At 36.9% G+C, this 22,563-nt stretch overlaps 1 protein-coding gene across 2 annotated transcripts in view; it reads left to right on the top strand.

The window, feature by feature from the left end:
• XIRP2 (xin actin binding repeat containing 2) overlaps window positions 1-22,563 on the top strand; it is a 54,123-nt gene that overhangs the window by 10,237 nt on the left and 21,323 nt on the right. Inside the window, exon 2 of one of the 2 annotated variants that reach the window (XM_080399044.1) lies at window positions 3,085-22,563. In XM_080399044.1, the coding sequence (XP_080255170.1) occupies window positions 22,527-22,563 (37 nt within the window). In that variant the 5' untranslated portion in view covers window positions 3,085-22,526. The other variant, XM_080399043.1, reaches the window with a different exon arrangement.

Here is a 22,563-nt window from a genome sequence, read left to right as displayed (position 1 = left end):
CATGAAAAAAGTAAAACCTACAGTCTGATTGCAATGCTTGAATGCTTTACTATCACTGACCTCATAAAACATACATTTATGCAAAAGATTTATAGGTAGCATTAACACAGACCTACTTCTGAAGGATATATAGCATTTTAGGTAATTCCTTCACAAAAATTCCACCATCAGTTTCTGCCAGAATGATCGCTCACTAGCTATCAGTTTGATACTACAATCTTCCTCTCTCCAACACATCACTTTTGGCCACAGAAGCACACTTGACCCTCCCAAACCAAGGAAAATGAGAGGGCAATGCTCCCTGCAGTTTTAAACTGGTTGAAACCTTTATCCTATCCCACTGATATGTTCCTTTTAAATATGTTACGTTATATTTTTTATGTGCTGTTATTTGACTGTTACAAGCAGGGGGTTAGTACAATGGGACTGAAAACATGAGTGTAACAGATTAAGCTCTGTCTTGCTACAAGTCACATACATGGGCAGGCTCTATTCTGCAGCTCTTGGGAAGAGGATAGTCACAGACCCACAGAGGTGAATTTGCTGGCAATTTCAGCAAATTGAATAGCGTAATAACTGTTTATTGTCTCTATGAGAGACTAAATCAAGATAAGTTTGGGAGAGAAATTAATAGGCCAGAGGACAAATACAACCAGAGAGCTGAAAGCTAAAAACGGCAAACACAAAAGAAAAAAACTCGAAGATACTTGATAAATACAACAATATCTGTTCTCTCCTTCACTTATAGATGATAATTTTACAGATGGCCTGTAAAAGCTAAAAACTACAGTCAGCAGAGCTAGTATGAAATGGTAATAGAGATTTTGGTCAAGGTACAAATCTGTGCTTATTTTATTTATTTTCTTCCTACATTTTCATAAATGCTAAGGCTCTACAAAGCTCAGCAAACAATTAAAGTAACTGAAAACTTTAGCTATTCAGTATTCATCAATTATTTTACCTGAAATAAATTCCCATTAATATTCTACAGTGATTTAAACCACCATAAACAGGTAGGGAAGGAAATTAGAAAACCAGAGATCAGTTTCAGAAGGAGTAATAAAATGTGAAAACCTCAAATGATCTCTAGGACACACCAGATTCTGGTTTGGGGTTTTTGTCCCACCCACCCCACCCCACCCCAGAGTTTCAGAGAGAGACTTCCATTAAAATATATCTCTAGGAAGCTGCTTAAAGTCAGGTTTAGAGTACGTTCAAATTTGTTCCTGACATAAATGCAGATGTTACAATGAAATCTCTCTTTCAGGGCAGGAGGGAAGTGCAGCAAATCACCAGCTTTAGAAACCATTGAATCTCTGCACAATTTCACCTATACAGGCCAATTCATGCATGAAAACAAGGCAAATGTGTTTTTCTGTTGTCTAGCACCCATAGGTCTCACACTAGGCAAGAGAAGCTACTCTACCATTCTTAGTTAAACCTATTTTGAGAGCTGTGAAGAAGAAGGAGGTGAACTCCAGACTATTCTTGAATTACAGCATAACACCTACTCTGAAAACCACTGGAACCAGCAAAAGGACCAAAAGCAACAAAGCAAAATTTATGAGAACTGCATAAGCACACTCACCTGAACTAGGAAAAGCCTGCTTCTCAATGCAAAGTCAATCCTTATATGCAGCATAAATCAGGAGTATTTCTAACACACAGCTATGACTGAGGTTGAATGTTCTTGCAGCTGGTGAATTTAACAGCTCTTCTTCATGGTGAGTTAAAAGTCAGACCCATTTAGGATCTTGGATGGAACCAGATAGCTTAAAACAACAGGTACATATGACAGGGGAAGGAACGGTGTTACTCTTTTGCTTGCATCAGTCAAGGGGAACTAACAGGACGTTAGCCATAGCACCGAGTACTGCCAAAAAGCTAAAGGACAGACAAGACGAGGCAATTTCTTGTTGGAAAAAAAGGTGAAAGCTGTGGGCCAAGAAACCCCTGTTTTGTTCCAGGAAGGCAGACCTGGAGTTTCCCTTTAAAAATGTTATTGGGGTGCATCAAACACCCAGTACTTTTCCCATGAGTTTTCCTCTGAAGCAAAACATTGCAGACTATTCTAATTCTGCTTAAAAATTGACACTAAAAATAATGCAAGCCCAACTCCCAACAGTACAGATTTAAGATCAATAAAATGTAAGCATGTTAAAGGACAGTTAAACACATAACAAACTCTTGGCAAGAATGGAGGGGCTAATGAATTGAGTTTTAAGCTAGTAGCTGGCTCTCAGTTCCTGTTAACATTTCCTTACTGGCTTAAATGCACTTTCTTTCTACTCAAACTTATTTTGAATGAGAGATGAAAACTTACATATGAGTATTTACTACAGGGCAGAAAATCTCAAAAACAAACCTCTTGGGAGCTGATTGCAGCAACTGGTGCAAAATGATAGAATAGCAATTTTCCTTCCCAAGCATACTGTAAGAAAGATGGAATAAGCCTTTGTGAGAACAGAGTCAACTGATCAGAAAGACTTGATATCAACACTTAGTAATTTACCTGCCAGAAGAGTTACAGTGCAATTAGGAGCACTGTACTGGGAAGCGTTTCCAGACTATCCAAGTACTCTCACATCTAATGCAGTAGCCTTCCTGTCTCCTGGCTGCATTAAAATGCTGTGTCTCACTCTAGAATACTGACAGCTGTATCAAATCTAAAAGAAACCAGCAGTCACCTGTCATAACACCTTTCAGTGCAGCACACACTGATTACGAGGCAGTCATTCATTAGCCCCACTTTGTTTGAAATTCTCCCTAATTGTGTGCTTGCTGCTTTTTCATTCCTTATAGCAATTCTGCTGGCAAGCTTAAAAATGAAATATCTGAACACCACCCTTAATTCAATCTTCATTAACATCCTGCTGTATGAACACACTAAACCCTTTCACTGACTCTTACTGGATCTGGTCTTACTGAATCTCACTTTCCATTAGGAAGTGGCTTCTGTACCAGCTGCCAGCCCATGCCCTGGCCTGTCCCACAATCTGTGAGGGTCCCCCTAGCCACCATGTGGTGACCTCTGCCAGCAAGGTGCCACCTGGCCCTAACCCCAAGTATATGTTGCATTGGCAGGGCACACTGGAGCTGGCATACTTGCCCCTGCAGAAGGGCTCTGTGGAGCTCCTCAAGCAAAGATGGGAGTCCACCAATGCTACAAGAGCTGGCCTGACACTCCAATGCTCGCCAGCCCCACAGTCCCTGGTGCTGGAAAAGATCAGCTGGAGCAGCACCATGGAGAAAGTGCCAGCCGACAGCAGGAGGGCAGGTGTGTTCAAGGAGGAGACCCTAGGTGGTCCTCAGCAGATCGAGCACTTCCCCAGCACTGTGGAGGAGCTGCGGAGCCACTTTGAGGCCCTGGGTGGCAAGAAGGTAAGTGTCTGGGCTGGGTGGACACCTGGAAGGAATGGAGACAGGCTGCAGGGTGGTTTCCCCAGCCTCATACCTCACTGTGGATGGGCAGTGTTGGCCACAGCTCCCGCAGAGGTCCTGTGGACAGTTTGGATCAGTATATTGATACTAAATGTTGTATAGCTTTCCTTATTCCATAACGTTATCGGTCTGGATCATTTTAATGGTTGCTGGCTGCCACTATCTGTCAGCAAATTGGTGCATGATTGTGCTTGGCCAGTGCTTTTGGGGTGGGGGGTGGGGGTTGCGACAAAAACAAGACCTTATGGCCTGAGAGAAGAAATCCCAAATGAAACTATTTAAAAACACTCTAAAACTTTCTGAAGCAATTGCTTCTTATTTGTAGAACAGTTTTGACATGCTTTCAACTGAGAAACCTGCTGTCACTTCACCCATTGGCTTTCACTGGCATAACATGACAGGCCTGGACAAATTCCAACCTTTATTTGTCACCAGATTTTTGTCTGAGAAATATCTGTGATTTCTTGTAATTATCTGGGCAGAAGCTAGACTTCTTTTTAAAAGTGTTTCAGAGACATATAGGGTACTGAAAAGTTTATTAATAATCTTAATTAGGGCAATTTCATTTGGCTTTGTGGCTAAAAAGTCTGCTGCATGAAAACGAAAATGTCCATGCATGTTTTTGTTTCTGATGGGAAAATTTTATACCTTTCACATTGTAATTCCTCACATCTTGTTCAATTATCAGCTTAAAAAAAAAAAAAAAACCTAAATAAATAAATAAAAAAAAAATCCTTTTTGAGTAATTTTTGCCCCATCTCAATCAAAGATATACTAAAACTCAATGTCACAACTCTGTGTTCTACCACCTTCTACCTGCTGCAGGATAATCCTGCCAATCCATGTAGTCAGTCATTTACCCATTTAACTTTAATGCCCAGAGTGATTTAAACATGGTTTTCTGGTCCAGAAACTACAGTTCAGAATAATGTATGCTGACCATCATATAATTCATACACAAAAATCCTACTGTTAAAAGATATTAGAAAGCTTTTTTATGTGAAGAATAAAATAAAAATTCATGTGATTCATGAAAAAATCTTTTCATTGGCTTTAGACACATAACACAGAATGTGCAGGTACCAATAAAATAAAGGTTAAAACTTTATGGGATTATTGAGCACTTTATAAGACCATATAAAGTAGTCATAGAGTGCTGCTAAGTGGCATACTTAAATGATTTTGAGGTAGAGACCTTTTTGGTTGGTCTAACTTGGTCATTTTTTAATAATAGCAAAATAAATGTTTTTTCCTATGAAGCAGTACATTCATTGTTGCAGACATTCTTGTAGGAGCAAATTGGTTCTTTTTAAATCTTATTGATACGAAGAGCTCCTTATGGAGTGAGAAAGAATAATTTTTTGGACTTAAACAGCATTCTTCACTTGACAGGATTGGAGACCTTTATTTAAACAATAACTACCAACAATGTAAAATAGCTCCTTACTCCCAGCCTCAGAACTGTTACACCTATTAAATATTACTCTGTTAGGGTTTCTTTGCAAAACTTGCTACTGCCTCACCTGCAAATGCTTTGAATTCACATGCAGGTTATAATCTGATCGTTAGTATTATTATTTCACTGATATACCTCATAAAAATTATTTCCAACTGTATCTCTTTTTGCTAGGTGTTCCTTCAAGTGAAAATGTATCATTTCTGATACAAAAGGGAAGCAAAGGCTCAGTAAAAGGGGCCAGAGGGAAGAATCAAGGACATATTACTTGCCTCTTCCTTAGTATTTATTTGCCAAGAGCGCTACATATAAGATGTGTTTGATTATAGCTCTAGTTAAAATCATTTTTTTTTCCTCTGCCCAGCCAGAAGTGAAAAAAAGAGGTATACTCTCTATAGAGCCCGCCTTCTTGTTAAGTCACTGAAACTCATGCAGAAATTGCAACCATTAAGATCAGTATCTTGCAAAGAATGTAGAAAAGCAGATGGTGCAGATAAACTGGGAAGTGACAAGCGGTGGAAAAGCTTGAGGAACAGGACCTTTTTTCAGAATTCAAGTGGAAAAGCTTGAATTCTGTTATCCTGTTCAGGTAACTGTCTTAGGAAATAAGATTTATATTGCCTTTGAGGATTTATTTCCCCAGCATTGTAAAACATCTTGAGGTTTCCAAGATACAATCAATATGAAATACAGAAAAATGGAATCTGCATCATAGAAGACTTTCATAATGTAGGCATTAATCAACACTTTTACTTAAAAAGAAAAATCTGAAAGTGGGCCTATAAAAAATGGAGACATTCAAACCACAAGTTTCTGATGCTGAACAGGTATGGATACTTAAACTCAGATCATTCACTTAGAAAACTTGGCAACACAAACCAAAAGCAGAACTGACAAGGTTTAAAAAAAATTTGCGAGCTCCATAGGCATAGGGGTTGTGTGAAAGGACAGATTATTTCAGTAATATGAAAAGCTGGAGCCAAACCCATGCTGGTACTAACAATTGCATCAACATCTATGTCCAAGACCTAATGAGACAAAAAATATGTAGGAATTACTGATTCCCTCACTGGTAACAATGACTAAGCATGAGAAAAAAAAATAATAAAATCAGATGAGATAAAGGTGATCCACAGCAATCTCAGGCTTTCCATGTATAAAGCTTGAACTCTGTATCATACTATAAATTAAAGTACTGAAGGTATTTAAATGTGCAAAGCATTTCATGTGTTTCTGGTTAATGATAAAGACCCTAGATATTAGAGGTGACAAAGGCATTTATTAAGATTAATGAATGTTAAGTATTTTAGTAGCTCTATATTACACCATGAGATAGGATACTTGTCATGAAAAACAACAGCAATTTAGTATGCTTTCAGAAGATACATTTTGACTATCGTTCTATCAAGTAATGAGTGATACAAGAAAATACTTATATCACAATATAATGCAAAGCTATGCAAAAGTTTTAGCAAACTGATTGCTTAATATTCATTCTCTCTCAGCCATAGTGCATTTCCATGGACAGGAGTAGTGAAGAATGCAGAATAAGCTGACGCATTTCCTTCACAGTTTTACAGTGGTTTCACCCAGAAGTGGTAGAGGAGGTTAGAACAAAGTTAGAAAAGGCTATATGTAAAACTAATTCAAAGACATAGAAATCACAGTGGAATTTTTAAAATTTAAACAAAATGCCTTTTAAGGCTCAGTGCCAGCTAATTATATTACAGTTACCTTATGCATAAATGAACGTGCTCATTAGCCTTATGTTCAGAAAAGGGTTGGCAACTGTTGTAACCCTGCTTAAATGGACTATCTCTTGACTAATCAGACTTTCAAGACCAGAGCCCATCTTATCACATTATTCCATAGCAAAAAGAGATTTTATTCTAAGGCGGCAAAATACCACTGCTTAAAAATTCTAAAGCCTCTAATTTAGGTTGCATTTCCACTGCAGTGCTCTTATTTCTATATGTATAAAATCAATAGAGGAAAATCAGGGCAAACAAATAATGTTAAACCATGAAGTGACTTCTAAACAATTAAATCAATCATATATAGAATATTCTGCTAGTTCAAAAGTGAAAGACATTGTTACAGGCAGCTGCAAATATATTTAGACCTTCGGTATATTTTTCTTCCTGGTGGCTACATGGTGAACTATGACCAAACCCATTTATTTGAATGGAATCAACACTTCATATTGCAATAAGAGACTAAAAAAAAAAGTAGAGTCACGTACCAAGTTTAATAATTTTGAAGCTGAATCACTTGGTAAAGTCAAATTACTTTCATCTCAGTTTATCCAAGTGAAACTTGGATGTGTTTCCTTCTTAGAAGTATTAATAAGTTAATAATTAAGCCTGTTGCTGGAGCCATTTAATGAAAGTCTATAGTATCAGACCTGCCCATATCTTTCCATTATTTAAAAATAAACTGATGTTCCATTCTGCTAAAAGGAAAAGTATTTTCCCCTTTCCTATAGGAAAAAACTGTTTCTTAGGAAGTCATAATACAGTGAAACATCAATTTATTGTACTGACATCGCTCCCATGAAACAAATACTTCAGTTTATTAGCACTCAAAGGCATTGGAATGTTAAAGCAAGTAAGGCCTGTGTTTGCTGGAAAGTGATTATTATGTATGTTTTTCTTAAAATCTGTTAAAGCATCCCAACTGAAAAAGTAATTTCATGCTTACTTTCAGAGAAACACATTCAAAGCACTCATTAAAACCATTTCATTTAAATAATCTAGTATATGTTCATTAAACTGTGTCCTTTGCAGAAAACATATGAACTGCTGCCAGAAAGAAAATGAAGGGAACAGATGTTTAATGTAAAAAGGTTAGACCTTCATTAAAATTATTTAAACAAGCAGCATCTATTTTCCCTTAACACTCTCAGAAATGTTTATATTAATTTAGCAAAGCTACGTAATATAGAAAAGAACAGAAACCCCATCACAACTGTAGGTCAGTTTTGTACCCTGTTATCACTTGCATCATTTGTATTTTTATTATGGATGAATGAAAGCAAATAGTGAGGAGTGCATGTGATGACCAAACGATTACCCTTGCTGAAAAACTTGATATTGAAGGGAGTGCTGTATGGTCAGCCTTCTGGATTTTGGCTTCATCTCTTACTTAGCTCATTTTCTTTTTACGAAAAAATGCATTCCTCCCCTTTGTTTTCATGAACTTTTTTCTAACAGCAAAAGATTCCACAACTAGGAAAGGCCACATCATCGATGGGACTTGAATTGTAGATCATAAAGAACAGGTTTTGGTAAAAATTAATGTTATTTTTTTCCCCTTAAAGGAAAACTTTTCTTCTGTGCTTTTACTTTCTCAGTAAATATATCAGATCTCTTCAAATACCTTACAAATCACAATCCTCCTCCGACTTTGGTTATTCCTGTGTAACTCACCTCTGAACTGGATTGGCTTTTCACAGTATGGAAGATGTATTAAATTTTTGCCTTTCTAGAAACTGGACATGTCGACAGAGTTCTCACCAATCTCCACATTTTATGCCAGGGAAAGCAGCTGTTCCAATGGTGGGAACGGAGCATTGTAAAGCTCCTTTGTTCACAAACGGTCCCATGAACTAGTGCAGTGCGCATACACACACACACTCATATATAAAAGTCTTCTATAAAGTACTGCTGTTCCTTCCTGTTTAATCAGTGAGTTGGCAGTGATTCACATTCCATCCCAGCCTATCAACTGCAGTTCTTCAGTTCCTCTGAGATGTTTCCTCTGTGTTAGTAACATATTTATACTTTCATTGTATATAAACTCAGAAGTAACTATGTTGTGGAGAGCACACCTGCCTTCCTCAAGGTGTTATGCAAAACTGGATTTGAAACCAGCACAAATGATTCACATTTGTGACAATTCAACATTTCAGAGGTTCTTCTCCACTACACCACTGTTAACTAGTTTCTCTAGCGGCCCACACCACTAGTTTAGCTAGTTGCTTAATTATTAAGCAACTATGCTTAGACCAAATAGTTGAATGCTTTCCAAACAACAAGTTATAATATTTCCCTTTAACAGACCCTTGTGAAGGGTTTCCTTTGTGTGGACAGCAAAGGAAACAATCTGTAAAAGAACCTCACCCTAAAAGGGTAGAATCATCCACTTCTCACAGGGAGATGTTCATGTTTGAGCTACAGCAACTAGGAAGCTTGCTAGAAAAAAAGTAGGACGGATCAGTTGGAAAATTGAAACTTCTGTGTCACTAGTCCCTTACGAGAAATTAAATCTGTGTTTAATCTTATTTACATGTAAAGTACTGTTGAGCAGGCTACATTTTTATAAGGAACAGGATGGGATGGACTATGCCCTCCACTAAACTTTCCAAATGAAGTCTTCTTTGCACTGAGATTCCATAGATACACTTTTTGCTTCACAGTGTTCTTGTTACTTACTGCTTAATCAGAATCCATGAAGATTCATCATGTATCATGTACTGCGCATGAGGGTGGCTTATTTTTAGGATCACTTGTCCTCAACAAATTGCAACAATTTCAGGTTTGGGTCTCATTTTTGTCTATTTTCTGTCTCTATTCCCTATGTTCTTTCTGCCCCACTCTTAAAAAGACTTCTTTCCTGTTTTGTTGGCTGTTTAATTTTTAATTTCAAGAGGCACTTTTCATCTATTATGATGAGTTGAGTCTTTTGTGGAGTAGAGTTAGCTAATAGAAAAAAATTATTTTGACACTGCGTCAAACACTACTTCTTAGGATGACCGAGTTTCATAGAAAGGCAGTCTAAAAATCTGAACATTCTTTCTGGAACAGGGAAGCATTTAAATAGAAGCATTAAAAAAACCCAAAGCACATTTGCTCTACAAGATTACATCCAAAATATTAAATATCTTTCTATACTGTTGAACACAACCATGCTTCCATCATTATATGGTAACGTATCCCCAAAACGTTGCATACATATACAGCAGTTTAACAGGTGTTGTAAAAGTCTAGCAAGTGAGAAAACTGCATAGCCAAAAAGACTTTTTTAGTGATACAGGGCTTCTGGCAGTTTGTGAGATATTTTCAGGACATCTACCTGTATCACTGCAGCTAGGACATTGTTTTGCCTTTTGTTCTTTCAGTAAAGACCAGTGAAGCTAAAGAGAAATGTTATTTTATGTTGTGCTGACTGAAGTTCAAACAACTGAGCCTGTAATTTGGAAATGGAGTAAATGGAGGAGAATCTCATTCACTTCAGGAAAACTGAAAGAACTAAAAGCATCACATAGGATTTTGCTTTCAATATGCTAATACTGTAATATAAGGTTACTTGGGGTATAATAGAAGTGTCTATGTATGAATCTATATGCAACATTGAAAATGGCACCAATGAAAGAACACTAGGGTGTATGGAAAGAAATACAATGTTGTCTTATTTTGCTCTCACTCCTTGTTTTTTGGGGAGGATTTAGGGGAGTGTAGGTTGGTTGGTTTGTGGTTTATTTTTTACTTTTCACAGTGCACAGTAAGCGGTAGTGATTACAAGAAGAAATTAGATTTTGAAAGAACCCAATTTCATTTTTTGGAACTGTTAATTTTATTCTGAACAGTTAGGAGATTTGATATTTTTAATATTTCTTTAGGGTCTGATTTAGCAGAAATTACCTTCTTGCAAGTTCAGGATTATAGCAGATTGACTAGTCTTTGGCTTAAGACCCCAGAAGGCAGAGAAAAGGAGAGGAGCTCTGCCTTCCATATGCAGATGCTATCTCTAATCCGACTGTGTGCTGTTAAGCAACCACACCAAGAGAATGGAGAAATGGGGAAAACAACCCTTGGGCCTTTCTTAGGAAAGGGACACACACACAAAAGAAATCATGAAAGGTTTCTTCTTTAAAGATAACACTTAGAAATCACCCAGAAATTGGGCATTGTAGAAATAATCTTTAACATTTTAAAATCTGCAGAGGTCAATCAACTAAAACCTTTTAATTTGGAGAGAAGTTGAAGGTGATGTCCATTGAGTTTTGTACAGTTGGATCTTGAGGGTAAAGAACTGTGTTTTCTGGGTCATCAAAAAAATTACCTTTTCTCTTTCCAGACACATAAGCCAGTAAATACCTCACTTTAACAAAGCCTATTTTTGTTGTATGGTTTCCAACCTATTAGCCAGCGGCATCAGAGCTTGATAACCTCTGTGGTAAACTGACCATAAAGCACTTGGAAAGGCACAGCTCCTTTCCATGGTCAGTTGCCAGAAAATGAGGTTTGGAAAAGTATTTTATTTATAGTGTGTTATTTAACTTCATCTCCACATTTAATTTAACTTTAGTTTGCAATAGTTTATAGACAATACTTCTTATCCTAAGTAACTTACATATTTGTCACTTGTGGCAGAAAGCAACAACTCTTAAAATATTTTCACTGCCATTCTGTCTGCTGGTATTTGGAACAGTTTACCTGGCTACGGTACCTTAATCAATTCTTGAAGCATGAAAGTGATGTGGAAAGGTGGGAAGTAAGTACTTCCATTACTAGCATGTCTTAGGAAACAGCACTTGGAGGGAAACATAACATCTGGGTTAAGTTGATTAGGAAGGAAATAAGCTTGTGACATAAAGTCCAAGAAATCCACAGGTGGTGGTGTGCAGGGGAGAACAGATCCATAAATTAAACAGCAGTGAACTTACTGTTGTACAGTAAATGTGTAATATGTCAAATGAACAATTTCAGGTTTACAACCAAATAAGCACCTGCACCGAAGCAGACTCACAATTACTATTTCAATAAGCTATTAAATATGTAGAATAAAATCCCCAGTATGTCTATTCCTGTTATCTTTTCTCCAACCTGTACAACGTTTGTGAGAACAAGCTGTTAACATTGCTGTTATTCTCTGACAGTATCTAGTAGAAAAAGAAATGGATTTAACATGTTCTCTGAAGTTGTTGTCACAAGGTTGAGGTGAGTGGGTCAAAAATAACCATACTCAAGAGTTTCATGCTACTGTTCTGAATCTTCATGAAAGCAGGACAATCTCTGGGTTTTCAGAAAGAATTACAGCATTGAATACTTTCCACCTTTGTATGTCCAAGGCACAAGTAGTTCCAGTGTATGTGTAAATGGCAATGTGAGCTGTTATAGTACGGAAGGTATGAATGACCTGCCAAACACAACTTACTACATCAGCTGTCTTACTAGAAGAGAGTCTTTCGGCAACCTTTTCACAAACAAGCTGTCTCATTTGTGCTTCCCTTCATGCTTCTTTAGCTCTGCGTGTTCCCGCTTTTGTCAACTCTTCTTTTTCCTCTGTTGTCTCTTTCAAAAAAATAATCTGTAAAGATGGGATCTTTTTTTTAGATGTTTGCAGACTAGATTTGAGGTACCATGATATGTTAACAAAGCTGAGCAATCTCTAGGCATTTAGCAAATGAGAAAGAAAAATATCATCGCCCTAGTTTAACCCTGTTTCTTTTTTCTCTCTTCTGTGTCATGGTGTGATGGTATGTTTTTTTGAACCATAAGACTTGATTAATAAGATTGGAATAGTAGATGTTGCTCAGGATTAGTCAGTTCATGAACCTTGAATAGCCAGGAACATTCAAGTTATGCATTGTCTTTCTCTGAAGCTGTTTACTTGAAGTTCTGTCACAGATATCACTGCTGGACCATGGGTATGAAAATGGTCTAGTAATGCTAGTTTTGAGAATCTCCCTAGTTATGACCACTCTCAGTCCCCATCATTTACCATAATTTACAGCTTATCTTGAATTCTCAATACCCTCTTTATCCACTCGTTAATCTTCCACTGCAGAGCTTGTTTCATTTTCTCTTATTACTAATTTTCAAACATCAGCCTAGTATCTGAACAAAGAAAATTCTGTTTCTTAAAAATATGGAATGCTGATAATACATAATTTTACTAGCTTTTATAGATAGTAATATTGTGCAGAAAAAAACTAATTTAAAAACACACAATGAATGTTAGATAAAAAAGCCTTTGCTTAAGATAATTTTTTGACACCATATAAGCATTGCGTTAAAAAAAACCAACCACACACAAAAAAAATCAGTGAGGTAAATCTTAATTTAGCTCACTGAGAACAAGTTTACAAGGAATTTTAAATTCAGGAGTGTTGTAGACTTCACCAAATGTTCCCAGCATGTATGTTTCCGGTGATGTGCAGAGGAAATTATGTAGGATATGCCCTTTATTATCACAGAATAAATGAGAAATTATGGGCACTTGAACACATATGCTTACTGTCGTTTTAAAAGCATTATCAGATTGCTAATTCTAAAAAAACCCACCACCATTTGTTAAAGTTTTTTTTAATTAATATGTTTAATGGAAAGAAACACATTTAAGACTTTAAAATGTGTCAACTAGTCGGAGCTCTCACTAAGGGAAAGATTGTCTTTAGTTAGACTAAGCCTGCGCATTTTCCTTTTTGCTCTTGACTACAACAGAGGGATCTGCCTCAGTTGCTTGAAGAACTGAAGGAAAATGCTTCTGTCCTCTATCAGTGGACTCTGGGAACTAGCGTGCTCAGTATTACTGGAAAATTATCAAGTCTTAGAAGCCAGGCGGTGTTCTGGAAGGAAGCGAAGTGGAGGATCAAGGGAGAAGATTGGTGTACATGAGAATATGCAGCTAAAATAGGCAGAATATGCCTACTAAGAACTAGAAATATTAGTCATTTTGTGAGTCATTTGCTTCCCCACTCTGCTAGTACTTTTGTTTCTGCTTTGTTATTTTTGTTTTGTTTCACACCACAACATACTTCTAATAATTTCCAGCTATTTAAAGTAATTACAAAAATCATGAAATAGAAAATGACAACAGAATGCAAATGTCTGCAGCAATACGAGACAAAATGATTATATTAGGAAAAAACACTTCCAAAATCATTGTTTTGTTTTGCTTAAAGGCAGACACACACACTGAGATATTTTAAGAACATTAAGAGGTCTAAACTGATATGCCTCTGAATCTAAGTAAATTTCAGCACCAAAGTATGCAAAGAAAAGCATATATTGTCAGTGAAATTTCAAGAAAGAAAAACCCAAACCCACACATGCTCTCATGAACCCCCAAATAAATAACTTTTTTTCCAGTCCTATACCTGCTATTAAAAGCAGCACTGATGATAATAATGGTTCTTAAACTTCCCCTGTAAGGGTGAAAACACTGAGAGTTATAAAATTACATCCCTAAATACGCAATGTAAGAGGAAAAAAAAGATAATAAAGAACAAGAGCTGATATGGGAATTTAGTATACAGGAGTATACAATTACAGTGCAAAGAGGGTACTAGCTTTATTGTGGAAGCTTTAAATAAAAATATATTGCACTAAAAAAAAAGAGTAGGATTATTTACAAAATTGGTGTTTTTTAAAAAATATATGTTGTGGTAAAAAAATAGAAAGGACAAGTCATCATATTGGATTGAAATGTTTGATATATGTAAATAAAAAAGTAAAAAAAGCAAGAGGAGATAGAAGAAGAAAGCTACTGTGTTTAATTTTTGCTATGTTTCAAATCTTAATTTGTGCCTCCTATGTGGTGAAATGGCATTTTATGCTGCCACAGGTCATGATTTTGGAATAAGATCTCTAACATTATTCTTGGTTACTAATCACACTGGTTTAGAAACAGTTTCCACGACTTGACCAAAGCCTGAAAATTGTGGCCTGTTAATGCTGGCTACAAAGCTATGCTGCCTGTACCCTCTCTAGTCTTTTGTTGCTCCTCTTTCTAATATATTTTACATTAAACACAGCTGTCTCAGATCTGGACTTCTTATTCTGCACGTCTTGCTGGTAATGTGTTGCCAGTGATTATGTCTAGACTTCTAGTACCAACTTAGTGTAAATTATTTGATTTATATGTGATTTTTTCCTATTTGTTTTAAAAAGCTGTAGTAAGATTTACTTCTACCAAGTTTTTTATTTTGCAGTTTTCATAAATTTTAACTTGATTTAGCTTTTTCCAGATTTTGTAGCTGGCCTACTTTAAATTATGTTACTCCATCACTGTGGTATCGCATGCTTGAAAAAAAGCTCATTAAAACACGTTTGCTCACTGTCAAATTATTTAACTGTGGCCTCAGTTTCCTTATGTGTTTCTAAAACACAAATATTTTGTCCTCCAAAAATGCCAGTACAGATGAACAGATTGCACAGTATTGGTTTAGGAAGAGAAGATTCTGCAGCTACCCTATGTCCTGTAGTTGTCTATTTAATCTATTGTCCAGTTGCCAATTTAGCACAAATATTCATTATCACACTGTGAAAACTGCTATTACGTTTCAAATCAACATAATACAATGAGCTGCATACAAGTGGTATTCCTTCCACGAAACAGACTCTGAACAGCTCAATAATATAATGCACTCCAAACACTGTTAAACAATTAAAAGAATTTCCCTTACTAACTGAAAGAATTAGGCTGCTCCTTTTAAAGTAGCCAGACCAGGGACCCTGTCTCAATTTTGCTATGGTGATAAATGGCAAATCAGTGGGAGTTTTGGTGACTCCCCCCCCCCAAAAAAAAAAAGTGTGAAATTTATAGGCATTTCAAGGCAGAATTCAGCTCCTCAGTGTTTTTTTCTTCATGTAGAGCCTCATTCTGAAATATTGTCATGGTCTAATCCCAGCCAGCGACTAAGCAGTACATGTTCACTCTTCCCCTGGTGGGATGGGAAGAAAATCAGAGAGGAAAAGTGAGAAAACTTGTGGGTCAACACAAAGACAGTTTAATAGGTAAAGCAAAAGCTGTGCACGCAAGCAAAGCAGAAGGAGGAATTAATTCACCACTTCCCGTGGGCAGGCAGGTGTTCAGCCATGTCTGGGAATGCCAGGCTCCATCACGCGTAATGGTTACTTTGGGAGAGAAATGCCATTGCTCCAAACATCCCCCCCTTCCTCCTCCTTCCCTCAGCTTTACATGTCGAGCATGACATCACATGGTATGGAATATCCCTTTGGTCAGTTGGGGTCAGCTGTCCCAGCTGTGTCCCCTTCCAACCTTTTGTGCACCCCCAGCCTATTTGCTGGTGGGGTGAGGAGTGGAGCAGAAAAGACCTTGACAGTAAGTGCTGCTCAGCAATGGTGAAAACATCCCTGTATTATCAACACTGTTTCCAGTACAAGTCCAAAACATAGCCCCATGCTAGCTAATAGGAAGAAAATTAATTCTACCCCAGCCAAAACCAGCACAGATGGCAATTCTGTAAATAGATCGTTTCCACAGGTTAACAACCAACCTCTTTTCAGGGCCTCTGTTCCATGTATAATGCAGTTATTGTATACCCTTCCTCCAAATGAAAATACCGTCTTATTTTAAAACTGTCTGTTACAGCTGAAAAGGATAAGCATCTCTGGAGCTGGTCTGGGGATAAAATGAATGAGCAGGTTCCAGGCAGCCATAGCAGTTTTTTTAACGCCTCTTGAGAAATTCTGTCTTAGTGAAGTGGCGCATTGCAGAGAATCAACTGAGAATCGTGGCTCTGTCTCAACAGTTTACTTGGTGGCTTCATAGAGTTTATGCAGCAGGTGTTATTAACACTGCTCTGTAATAGTCACTTTAGGGGGTTTGTCATCAATCTTAATAATGTCATCAACATTCCAGCAGATGGTAGACACGATTCCATGCACTCTCTGCTTCGAAACTGCACCAGAAAGGATTTCCATCATATTTTTAATTACAAATGAGAAATATATCAGAAACAGTCTTGTCTCATGCTGGCATTTCCAAAGGCTTTTCCAGGTGGGCCAAGGACTGTGTTGCTTTATCTTTTATTTTTTCATATTTCACTGAGATTGAGTGATTCACAAGAGATACTATCAGCTTGTTCTGCACTAGCATTAACATCAAATCATTCCTGTGTACTCTCCAGAAAAGCAGTCTCTTGTTTTGAATTGGAATTTGAGATGCCAGCTCTTTGTATGCAATAGTAAAAATTAGAAGCCAGTCCAGCAAAGTGCTTAGACAGTAAGTATAACTTGAATTGCTACTGACAACAATTATTTGAATAGCAACCCTCAAGCATTTAAAGTTACAATCACAATAAAATGCATTGTTGGATCAAGATTTTTCATGTAACTTTTTTTGAAGTAACAGATTTGATTTCTAAATGCTTCTTTTACTGCTCTACTCATTTACTACCTTGTCATCTATTTATGGATTTATTATTTTCCTTTCAACTCACGCTTCTACTCTTTAGGCCTATTCCTTCTACCCCTCTTAGTCATTCCTTACACATGCATTCTTTTAGTGGAGACCATATATAAGATGAAAGTTAGGTGGTAGCTAGCTTTTCTTTTGGTACCACACATAACAAAGGTAGTTAACACATGATGGGATGGGGATGAGTGCATTTTCTGAATACACATAAAGATGTCCTTTAAAAATTAATTATTTTGAACATTAATAGTAGCTTTTGGCAATCTATTCAATATACTGACTGCAAACTCCTCTTCCAATCCAAAGTAGTTCAATATACACAGAAAAGGTAGTAGTAATTGGTAAATAGTTTTCCTCTATTTAAAACTTTATATGTTCTGGCTTACTGACTTTTAGATTAGAGCAGGACTGGATAATAAGTGGAAAATCCACTATCTAAATGAAGCATAGTCACTTAGTAGACCACTGAAATTGGAATCTTTATCATTGGCATTTCTAAATGTAATGACTGCATATTCCTTGAAATTTGGCACTCCAGTGCTTTATTCTTTTCATCATGTCTGAAGTATGAGATCAGAACATAAAAATAGCTTCCTGTGTCACCTTTTCCTGAGAAGCACATTCAAAAATAGAATATAATGCCAGAACTAGTACGTAAAACATAACTACATGATAGAAAGTTAAATATAGAGATATTTCAACAAATTCTGTCCAACGAGAAGTGTAATAAATACTGTTTAAACAGGGTGCTCCACACAACAGTATGTCCCAGCTGAATACCTGCTCCTACCAAGAACACATATAGTTACTAAAGCTTGATGTGAATTGAACCCTGCATTAACCAGGCAGAAAAAAAATATTTTTCTTTTAGTCTTCATTTGGCACCTTTTGTAAGAGTTGCATATATTAGCTTCTAATTAGGCACCTCTTGGCACTAACTCAGTGCTTTTTTGATAAGTGGCATTTATGTTAATTCTATCCTTATTAAGCAGATGTCTTTGCCATTCACTGTCATTAGGTTATCTGGGTAGATACCCCAATAAAACAGTATGCAAATTAAATTTATCCTGCTTAAAATGAGTTTATGATAATTGCAACACTTTCCAATAACTTTTTCACAGTAAGTATTATCATTTTCTAAGAATAAATCTGAGCTCTAGCACTTCGTCTGGAGCAATAGTGCAAGAAAATCATCCGTCAGAAGCCCCACTAAGACAGGGATGCTGTTTGCAAAAAGGGGCTAGGACAGCTGGAGACTCACGTTGGAGGCACTACGACAGTGAAATGGAGGAACAGAAGAGAATGCACATGGTCATAGAATTGGTTTGTTTAGAGCATAAAATTCTGCACAGCGCTAAGCATGCAGTTCCTCTGCCCAGACCATCATCACTGTATATGGGAACAGCACATCCTCACAGAGACCATCAAACAGACCATCCACCATTCACCGTATCAGGGATTTAAAGAACACTGATTACTTTGGAACATTGTGGTAAAAGCTAAAACCAGCCACAAAAATAAGGAGACCCAAATTAGAAACAACTAAAAGAATTAATATGTTTAAAACTAGATCTACTACAGCGTAAGTATATTTTGTGGACAAACATATTAGAAGTCCCCCAAAATATCTGTGTAATTATAGTGGAAAATCTAGTTATTCTTTTTTGGGTATATTATTACAGGCAGCAGTACATAGAAATCAAAAGGCAAATTAACAAAGAGATTTGGAACAATGAAACACCAGTCTCAAAGTACTTACTATGAAGCAACAGTAAATTGCATTCAGTCACCTATAACAAAATGCTTCACACAACAAGGATGACAAATTAATATCATGGCATAAAACTGAAAAGAGTATTCCTAGTATGGGTAATTGACATTGTTTACTGAAATCTCCAAGTTACAAAAGTACAAAATAAAAATCCCATTGCAGTCTTGAAAAATGGGAATAATGCTTACTATAAGACAACACCTGAGATTTAGACAAATGTTCAGGTGGAAAAATCAAACACTAAAGACAAGTGGTAATATGTTTAAGCAATTTTTAAGTATTATCCCAGACTTCTAGTTTTATTTTACACATGCTTTTCTGATCATGGGAAGATAAGTTGAATGAAAATACCTTCTGCCATAGCTGCCAACATCTCAGAAATCTGTACATAAAAGAAAAAAATCTCCTAAGTAGGGCCAATATTCCTGTAATTGATATTAAAAATGGTCCAAACAGATACATTATTTTTTAAAAAATCCTATTAAAATAAACATCCAAAATACTAACTTACATAAATTTTATAGGTAAAGGAATTGTTATGGCAGAGATAAAAATCTGAAAACATGTTACAGAAATATGCTACAAGTTAACAAAATTAAAAGAGTTAAGAAAAATGCAAATCAAGTTTATATTGGTCCCTAGCTTGCAAGAATAAGAAACAATTAATTCAAGGGGATTAGCTTTTATTGGTAACTACAGAAAACTGTAGTCAGAATAAAAAACCAAACAGCTAGATGAGTTTGTCCTCAAAGATGCCAACAATAGTTGAAGACACGGTATATTTTGAGTTTTCTATCTTATTATAATACTGTATAATTTGTAACATCATTTAAAGTGATTCTGTGGTGTTGACTGCTGAAAGCGCACACAGTGCTGCAGCAATATGATCCTGAGGCTGTTCTCGTGTATGCCAGGTACTGGCTGGCTGCAGAACTGGAGAAGTAGGAGACAGACGTTCAGGCTGATCTAACAACATGCAGAGCTGCATTTTTTTTTATTCTCTTCCCCCTCCCGCATCCTTCATTTCTCCTCTGCATTGCCATTTCTGCATCACATTGTCTGTACCAGATTTCAGACATAATGGTCAGCTCTTCAGCTGTTTTAAACCAAAATATCAGAATTAATCCTGGGTTGTAATTGTAACTGATAACAAACTCTGAAAAATGGTACAAAATGAATACCAGCTTGAAGCCATAGCCCTTCCCACACAAAATACCCTATTCATTTCAGCCACCTGCTGTCTCCCAATACCCTTGGCACAGAAGTATCTCATCCCTCTCAGCACACCTCCACTCTGGCCAAGCTCTCTACCCTACCTGCGCTGCAGCTGTGCCCAGCTGCACTGTCATGCCTGCATTGAAACCCAGCCTGGCCACAGAACTTATCTTATTAGAACTGTAGCACCATGTACTTTCTGAATGGGATGTACAACCTGAAAGTATCCAACAGACCAGTGAGGAAGAGTACAAGGAAGCGTCATGGAGCAGAAAGACAGCTGCTTTCTTGACTCCAGAAATCTTTCTCTTGATATGACCCTGCAAAAATACTTTTCATGATAGCCAAGGAAAACAGGCAATCGGAGAATGATTCAAATTAGTTTTAAACCAAGTATCTCCTGTAAACCGGACAAATAAAGGGCAACAAACCCTACAGTATTGGTTAAGATCCCCTATACCACCTTTAAATGTAGCCACATTTAGGTTTTCCAGTGTGGTGACTGTACCTCCTGGCCTATCTGCTAAAATCCACTATATTCAAGATTACCTTTCAAGTTAAATTCCATATAAGCAGTAGCAGCAGTGCTCTTTTGGAAGAGGGGCTGTGGGGAGACTGACTGATATGACAAGCTAACTGATGATTGGTGATACCATAGGAATTTTTTCTGAACAAAAAGGGGTTTACAACACTCATGGTAATAAAACATTTTTAGCTTCTATGGTCTAATCACTTACTTGTTTCAATGCTGATATATCATGTAAAAAAAAATCTTTCAGCTAATCTCAAGCGAAAGCTACCATAACTCATAGAAGTAGACAGATTGTTACAAAATAATGAGTTTCCACAAGAGATAACCTATTGTATATGTACTGGAAGGAATATTCTTGCAAAGAATCACTACAGGTCAAGAAATGAAGTACAACACATTTAAGATAAAAGCTAACAGCAGCTATGAGAAAAGCGTAAATTTATTAAAGATGGGTGAAGCACGATTGTGCTTGATTACTAATGATGCACTCAGAAGTGTACTTTTCAATGCTTGTTCACCATTAGTTTCATAAAATTCAAGATGAATATATTAATTGATTATATGTTACTTTGAAAGTGACTTTTACAATTATTTTTTTTCCTAAGAGTTCTATTTGAGGATTCATTAAGTTGCATTGCATTAAAAAATAATATTTTTTAAAAAAAATAGTTACTGGAAAATACTCTCCAATCTAGGATAATCAATTCAGAGGTCAAATTTTGCTGCTTCTTACTCACCATGCATAATATCTAATTTTAAAAGCAGTTAGGAGTTACTTCAGCAGGATCATATACCAGGTTATCATTATAGTGGTATACAGTAATAATGCTGTCTGCAAACAATGAAAAGGAAGTAGTCTAATGAAGGCAGTACACTTTGAAAGTGTATGTCATTTAAGCAATTAAGGGCTCTGGCAAATAAGTTCTGCAAAATCTTGCTGGAGAGATTTATGCAGTCACCAGACAAACCACCTACCCACACTCTTTTTTACAAGGACAGTGAAGTGGACATGCAGTGGACCTTTCATGTTATTGTCTTGCAAAAAAAAGCATATTTTTGCTACTTTGGCTGTTTTAGTTATTTACTTAATATAAGACCTGCAGTTGAGATTTTACAGCCGTTGTGTCCAACTCCATACTGAGTAGCATATTGCATGGAAGGAAGGAGAAGCACCCCAAAATACCAGCTTTGACACATTAAAGTCTTGCTTAGCAATAATTTACTCATTTTTTTATTCAAAGGGCTGAGGCCACAGTGTGAGGAATTGATACTAATGATATTATGTAAACTATCTGTATGGAACATTGACCCGCTATTGTGATAAGTTAAATTCAGTTGATAGGTCACGGAAGATTTGAAAATTGAATCTCTGAAATACAAATGCCCATGTGCATCTGGTCTCCAAACCACCATCTGTTGGTTTTACACACCATATTACATACCATGTACATATTCTTACATACCAAGAAATGAAATTAATAGAATTCCCTCTATTCACTTTTCTATGTACAGTGTTTAAGTGAGCAACTGGTGTCTTTTATTGCCATCCTTACCACCGCCACCACCCTCCTCTTGTGGAAGAAACCATGTGCAAGAAATGGCAAAACAAACCTTCCAAGGATCACTGTCTGCTGAATGATAAACTGGACGGCACACGTGAATCTGCAGCCTCCTACAGAAATTCCCCCTATGGCACTCTGGAGATCACCTCCTGCAAAAAAGCACCCCACTTCAATTTGCTTCCTCTTCCTACCCTCTCCTCCCCCCAAAACCCACATCTGAATTCTGCCAATAGCTTTTAACACACATCACTTGATGTCTTCTAACAGGAAACAGAAAGTGAGAGAAGTTCTATTTCATCAACATCGAAGAGTCACCCTGGGAGCCATTCTGCTATTTCTGTGAAGGAGTCTAGTGTAAAAAGAGGGAGAGCAATCTTTGAAAAGATGTCATCAGAAAATGGCTACAGCAGCAGCTCTGAAG

This window comes from Falco punctatus, assembly GCF_963210335.1.
Source record: "Falco punctatus genome assembly, chromosome: 8".
NCBI classification, from domain to species: domain Eukaryota; kingdom Metazoa; phylum Chordata; class Aves; order Falconiformes; family Falconidae; genus Falco; species Falco punctatus.
The sequence above is the reverse complement of the archived record's forward strand: the minus strand, read 5'-3'. Positions and strand labels throughout refer to the sequence as shown.